Source organism: Nicotiana sylvestris, chromosome 1 (genome assembly GCF_000393655.2).
Source record: "Nicotiana sylvestris chromosome 1, ASM39365v2, whole genome shotgun sequence".
NCBI lineage: Eukaryota > Viridiplantae > Streptophyta > Magnoliopsida > Solanales > Solanaceae > Nicotiana > Nicotiana sylvestris.
This window is the reverse complement of record NC_091057.1, coordinates 26,494,955-26,502,276: the sequence shown is the minus strand read 5'-3', so window position 1 is coordinate 26,502,276 and position 7,322 is coordinate 26,494,955. Positions and strand designations below refer to the sequence as shown.

At 38.0% G+C, this 7,322-nt stretch overlaps 2 protein-coding genes across 2 annotated transcripts; both read right to left on the bottom strand.

Annotated features, from left to right (window-relative positions):
• Positions 1–3,845: 3,845 nt before the first annotated feature.
• Positions 3,846–4,289, bottom strand: LOC104247107 (uncharacterized). The gene has a single exon (XM_009803057.1). It carries the CDS (start codon positions 4,287–4,289, stop codon positions 3,846–3,848), a length of 444 nt encoding a protein of 147 aa, XP_009801359.1.
• A 25-nt stretch (positions 4,290–4,314) lies between these two features.
• LOC138891293 (uncharacterized) lies at positions 4,315–5,528 on the bottom strand. The gene is made up of 3 exons (XM_070174632.1): positions 5,325–5,528; positions 4,859–5,040; positions 4,315–4,801 (listed from the first exon to the last, which is right to left on the bottom strand). The coding sequence occupies exons 1-3, from the start codon at positions 5,526–5,528 to the stop codon at positions 4,315–4,317; spliced, it is 873 nt and encodes a 290-aa protein (XP_070030733.1).
• Positions 5,529–7,322: the final 1,794 nt, after the last annotated feature.

Sequence of the window (7,322 nt, the reverse complement as noted above, 5' to 3'; positions counted from 1 at the left end):
TCAGAACAAAGAATTTGGGTTTAAATCATAAGATGACCTATCGGGTCATCACATAGATAATGAAGACGACACCCCAAAATTTCTCCAAAGTAGGCTCTCATGGAAGAAGTGAAGTTAAAATGAGCCAAACCCCTGATTTTAAAAGAACACTGCCCAGCCCAACCCTCTTCACGAATGCAGAACTAACCTCGCATCCGTGATGAGCGCAAAACAAACACTTTAATATGCTCATTAGTCGAATATAGTAATTTATAATATCGTATCCACAGAAATTGGAGTTAAACAGTATTATAATAATTTGTAGCTAGATTTGCTATCCAAGATGATCAATAGTTGAGAATTATGTTATTTAAACGAAATTTAACTAAGAGTCTAAACTATTGACTAATGACAAACAACGCAAGTAATAGGCAAAGGAATATATCAATTGGGAGAAGATAGGGTTGATGGGATAGATGCAAGAGAAATGTTTGGGATTTAACTCTAGATAATTCACTTTTAATGTTCAAGTGAGTCTCTCGAATTCACTTGGTTATTAATTTACTTTTTTAGTAGAAACTCCTCTCTCGATTAAGTCTCAACCTCACAAGATGAACCAATTTTAAGCACGTGATGATATGCAAGAATTCGTAGTGGATTGGTCTTTAGGAGAACTCTTGATTGTCCTCCTAACTAGGTTTAATCAACAATTCAACTGGCTTCTTCCGGTTACTAAGAATAATTAATGAATTCAACCAACAAAATATAATACAAAAATATGACAAGTTATGCCTCTCTCGATTACATGAACAAGGGAATATAGATGCAACAATTAAAACATACAAAACGATTCAATACATAAAAACTAGAATTAATTATCCACAAACAAGTATCAAGACACCAAATCCATCAAACCCTAAAGAGAACTACTCCATAGATATGGAGCAATTCATCATAACAATGTTTAAATCAAAGGAAAACATAAACGATCCAAACCCTTGTCTTGAGTGAGAATTGAATGATGAAATCCTTGTGCTTTTGCTTCTCTACCTCCTCCTTAGCTTCCTTAGGTCTATGATATTCAAATGTCCTCAAAAATAATGTTTTTACATGTATTTATACTAAGTAGGGTCGGGCCGAAACGAAAATACCTTTTGTTGTGCGAAATAGGATTCCAGCTCTGTAAAAATTGCACAGGCGCGTGTGGGGCAGCAGTGCAAATCTTCAGAGAGCAAGAAAAATAAACAGGCAGCAAATTTACACAATTGCGGCTTGTGTTTTTCTCAGAGTGAATCTATTTCTTTGATTTTTGAAGTTCAGATGTGGTTCTAGACCCCCGAACGCGGTCCCGACTTAATCCTTTGGGCTTTTACTTAGACTTCAAAGCTCCAAATAGCTCGAATTTATTCCATAACATCTACATAGCTCGGAATCACCCCTACAAGGCATAAAACACGCAATCAGTGCAAACACTAGCGATTAAAGCTCAAACTCAATTAAAGTGTAGTAACTTAGAGTGCAATAAGCGAATAAAACACAGGTTTATAGCCTATCATCAACACCCCACACTTAAACCATTTCTCATCCTCGAGCAATCAAACTACACTTCATATAGACACGACATTATTCAACAACTCTCCTAACTCATCACACCAAGAATATTGAAAATAGACTAGGCACAATAGTGTAACATCTTCACCTCAAGATTTGACTCACAAGTATCATGCATTATTCACAACCCGCTCACTTACTCAAACATAGAGGTCAATGACATTACCTTTCCTTCATGAATCAAGTTCCCTCACATAACAATAGAGACTAGTTCCACACACAACAAAAGTTAAGAATAATTAGGAACTCAAGATAGAAAGAATTCACTCACTCTCAGAAACAACATTCATATGCCACAAAAGATGAACCATAGGCTTGCCCGTAGTGTACTGCTCTACTAATCAAGCTTATTCAGTCAAGGATCAAGTAGGACTTTAATCGGTTGTAATGTAGGCTGCGGGACGGGTATGATACATTTAGATATCAGAGTGACTACACCTCCCTAAGAACTTAAATAGATACACTTTAACAATCAAAACCCCACATTTATGTCAAACCATGATTTCACCTTCACATAAATATACATCAACTCCCAAATCATTTATGCACAATTACATCAAGAGTTACCACTTATCAATGAATATTTTGTACAACAATATAACTATATTTTTTTCTTTGACTTTTTTAATTCAAGTGGCTCTTACTTTTTTCAAAATAGTTCACCTTTCTCCTTATTTAATTAGTTCCACTCAAAAGCCAACCAAACACCCAACACTTCAACTTTTACAAAGTTCATAACAATTTCAAGTGCTTGCGAGAGTACAAAGTTCAAATAGATGGTCAATTCAAATAAATGGGTAAGGCTTGTAATGTGGTTGCCAAAGAAATAGGATTACAGGCTCAAAGGGTTTAACTAAGATACATAACAAATAGGCGGGTAAAAACATATATCTGGCTTAATAAAGAAACGCCTATATCACTTCCAAGACCGAACAAAACTACTATTTTGCTTTGCCAACACACGCGGCAAGTTCTAGACATCAAATGCAATGCACAGAATAACACAAATTCGCACACACACATGGCACATAACTCACTCAGGATTGGAGTTATCAAGACACTCTAGTCAAAATAGTTAAGCAAAGTTAAGATCATACAATTTAAGGTACTTATACAAGAGTCAAAAATTGAGCCTAAGCGTCACAACTAAAGCACTCACTATTCTAAAGGCATCACGAAGTCAAGAGATATTGCTTTCAATTCAATCCATAGCACAAGGTTTCGTACTATTAACAAAAATAAAATCTAACTACACCGGGTTCAAACTAAACCCTTGGAAAAGAATCGCAGCGCAAAGAAAACCCAAGGGGGAATTATTACACTACCTAACAAAATAAAATCTTTTTGCCTTTTTTTCCAACTTTAATCCCTCAAGAAACCTGTCGAATGATATCCATCGTCGGGAAAATTAAAAAATTTAAATTTTTTATGGTTTTTCAATTTTTTCTACTACTCAAACTAACAAAAGCAAAAACAATCAAGCAAACTAAAACTAATATACATACAACATGTAAATATCCCCCACCCCACACTTTAAGTTGTGGCATGTCCCCATGACACACAATGAAAAAGCATAAGGTAAAGAAAACTCACCTGAATCTCTAGTTGAAGTCTGAATCAAAGTCGGGATCCATTCCACGCACTCGTACTAGTGCACACATCCACGCAGATAACTTCTTCTCAGCCTTTTTGGGGTACGCCCCACACCTATCTCTCTCAATCAGTGCGGCTTTTTCCTTCACACCCTTCACCTTCCATTCAACACTTGCAGCTGGCTTCTCCTTTTTAACCCATGTTTCTACCTCTAATTTGAAAGTTACAGTCTCATGAAGTCAAGATATATTACTTCCAATTCAATCTATAGCACAAGGTTTCCTACTACTAACAAAAATAAAAACTAACTACACCCGGTTCAAATTAAACCATTGGAAAAGAATCACGACACAAAGAAAAACCAAGGGGAAATTATTAAACTACCTAACAAAATAAAATCATTTTGCCTTTTTCTTTCAACTTTAATCCCTCAAGAAACTTATCGAATGATATCCATCGTCGGGAAAAATCAAAAAATTTAAAATTTTTATGGTTCTTCAATTTTTTCTACTACTAAAACTAGCAAAACCAAAAACAATCAAGCTAACTAAAACTAATATACATACAACATACAAATATCTCTCACCCCACACTTTAAGTTGCGGCATGTCCCCATGACATACAATTAAAAAGAATAAGGTAGAGGAATTTTCCCGAAATCTCTAGTCGGAGTTTGAATCAAAGTCGGGATCCATTCCATGCGCCCGAACTAGTGCACACATCCACACAGACAGCTTCTTCTCAGCCTTTTTGGGGTACACCCCACACTTATCTCTCTCAATTAGTGCAGCTTTTTTCTTCACACCCTTCACCTTCCATTCAACACTTGTAGTTGGTTTCTCCTTTTTAACCTCCATTTCTACCTCCATTTTGAAAGTTATGGTCTCCTCACCTACTCTCAGCATGAGCTTCCTCTCGTGTATATCTAAAATTGCTCTACCCATTGCTAAGAATGCTATTCCTAGGATGAGGTGTATCTCCTTATTCTCCTCCATCTTCATCACTATAAAGTCTACCAGAAATACAAACTTATCCACTCGTACTAAGACATCTTCAACTATCCCCTCAGGTATTATCTTTGTTTGATCTGCCAGCTGCAACGACATTGGTACTGACCTTATCTCTCCAATCTCATTCTCCAGTTTTTTTGTAAATAAACAAAGGCATTAGATTAATTGAGGAACCAGAATCACATAAATATTTATCAAATTCAAGAGTGCCTAGAGAGCAGGGTATGGTAAAACTCCCTTGATCTCCACATTTTTGTGGGAGTTTGTTTTGCAAGATTGCACTGCAATACTCTGTGAGCTTGACTACCGATGTCTCTTCTATATTTCTCTTCTTTGTAAGGATCTCCTTCAAGAACTTTGCATAAGCCAGCATTTGTGAGAGAACTTCAGTGAATGGAAGATTTACATTAACCTGTCTCAGCATGTCTAAAAATCTGTCAAACTGCTTGTCCAACTTTTCTCTATAGAGCTTTTGCGGGAAAGGTAGATCAGGCATATGCTTGCTCATATTATTAGAGTCCTCCCTTCTCAAAGTTTCCTCCTTCTTTATCTTTTCTCCTTTCTTTCCTTTCTTCTTTTTATCATCTTCAATTTTCAGCTCCTTCCCACTTCATTTTTCAGGCATCAACTCTTTCTGGACTGGAGTGGGTTCTTTCAATACTTGCCCGCTTCTCAAGGTCACAACATTTATTGTTTCTTTGGGATTTTTCTCAGTATCAGCTAGAAGAGTACCTGGGATTCTCTCAGATAATATATTTGCAATTTGTTCCACTTGTCTCTCCAAGTTACGCAAACCTGTCCCAAGTTCTTTGATAGCTGCACCATGAGCATCTAACCTCTCATATATCTTGACAATAAAGGACTTTATAAGATCTTATAACCCATATTGGATTGGCTATTGAGGCTGAAACTGCGGCCTTTGCTGATTTTAGAAACCTAAAGTTCCTTGTCCCTAAAATCTAGAGTTATTTTGTTACCATATATTTTCTCTACCCCCAAGTGACCTCCACGAAAAATCTGGGTGCTTCTGATCCATTGCATTGAAATTAAAATTACCCACAACATTCACTTCCTCCATGGTAGCTTGACACTCATGCGTAAGGTGTCCTCTTCGACATATATACAGGCTACATGAGGCTCATTGTGTGTCGAGTCAAACGTCAGCTTCCTTATTTCTTTGGCCATGGCATCAAGTTGTACATGCACAGATGTGTTAGTATCAACCTGGTGAACACCAGTTGATCTTCTCCTTTCAGCAATCTCAGAGGGCCACTGATTTGCATCTTCAAATAGCTCATCTAGAATAGTGACTATCTCCTCTGGAGTCTTCTTCATCAACGGACCTCCAACTGCATTGCTCAATATTCTGCATTAGGCCGGTGTCAAACCATCCCAAATGTTCGGGAGTTGCATCCAGAGTTCAATTCCGCTATGATGACACTTTCGCACTATCTCCTTAAACCTCGCATATGCTTCAAACCCAATTTCAGTCTTATTCTAGCAGAAGTTATAGATTTCTCTTCTAAACTAGCCAATCTTAGCTGAGGAGAAATATTTAGCACAACATTTTCTAGTCATCTCCTCCCATGTTCTAATTGATCCATTGGGCAAGATTCGAAGCTAGTGCTTTGCATCATCTTTGAGAGTGAAGGGGAATGCCCTTGAATAAACAACATTTTGTGTCACACCATTGTATTGAAAGGTGTTCATTATTTCCTTGAAGTCCATTAGATGATTGTTTGGGTCTTCATTCTACTTTCCTCTGAAGACACGACAATTTTGAAGGGTTTGGAGCAACCATTGCTTTAATTCTAAATTATTAGCTACAACTGGAGGTGGTCTCACACTCGATAAGCCTTGGTTGTATATTATTCTATCATAATCACCAAATGGTCTCCCTTGGCTGGGAGCTATGTTTCTGAACTGGTCAACACCTAATGGCTGATTTTGATCCATTCTTCAAGCTCTCTCTTCTTCATATGCAATTTCTATATCTCTACTAGTTGCTTCTTCAGCATCCCTTGCAGTTTTTTCTCTTCGTTAGGATGCCTCCATCGCAGCCAAATCTACATTATCATCATCTCCAGCCATATTTTCTTTGGTTGAGGGTTGCCCAACCTTTTAAATTTTCTCGGGGAGATTTCTTTCCTTCCTCAACTATTGCAATTGTTTCTCGATTTCAGGTTTGTATGATTGCACTTCTTTCCTAGAAGATCGAGTCATGTACCAATCTAACTTGTAGCCTGCGCATAGTCAAAGAACACCAAACATAAAAAGAGCCATCAGAGTCTGATACTATTTTGTCCCTCAAATCATGATTTTTCATTTTGAAAATTGTCTTTAAAAACCAACATTTTCCTCAACTCAAAATAAAAATTAAATGATGAAAATGAAGATAAAATCATGGAATATGTTAGATTCTAGGTGAATAACACTTACCCAATCGATTTTCTTGAAAACCCCAAAAGAAGCTCCCAAATCCGAAGTTTAAAACTCAAAATATGAAGAAATGACCAAACCCTCGACATCTATGATTCTGCCCAGCATTTTCCGCATCTGCGAGTAATTAAGCGCATTTGTTCAACCGCAGTTGCGAGAAAAGAGTCTCCATCTGCGAACTCAGCTAACCAGGCCTGGGACCGCATCTGCGGATTTAAGCCGCACCAGCGGTATAGCATAAGCGAAAGGGGAAACCGCAGAAGCGAGTTTAATCGCTAATGCGATCTCTGGACCGCAAAAGCGGCCTCCGCACCTGCGCGCCAGCCTTCGCAGAAGCGAGAAATTACCCAGGCTTTCATGAACACAAAAACAGCCAGGCTCATGCAGAAGCGGAGCCACACCTGCGCTCCAAGGTCGCAGGTTCAAAAATACCAGAACTAGACCTGTTCAAAACTATGCAAAACATCTGAAACTCGTTCGAATCACACCTGAGGCCCCCGGGGCCCCGTCTAAACATACAAACAAGTTCAATAACATAATACAGACTCACTCGATGTCTCAAATCACATCAAACAATGCCGGAAATGCAAATCGCGCTATGAATCAAACTATGAACTTCCAAATCTTCCAACTTCGAAAACTCGTGCCGAAACCAATCAAACCAACCCGGAATGACGCCAAATTTTGCAG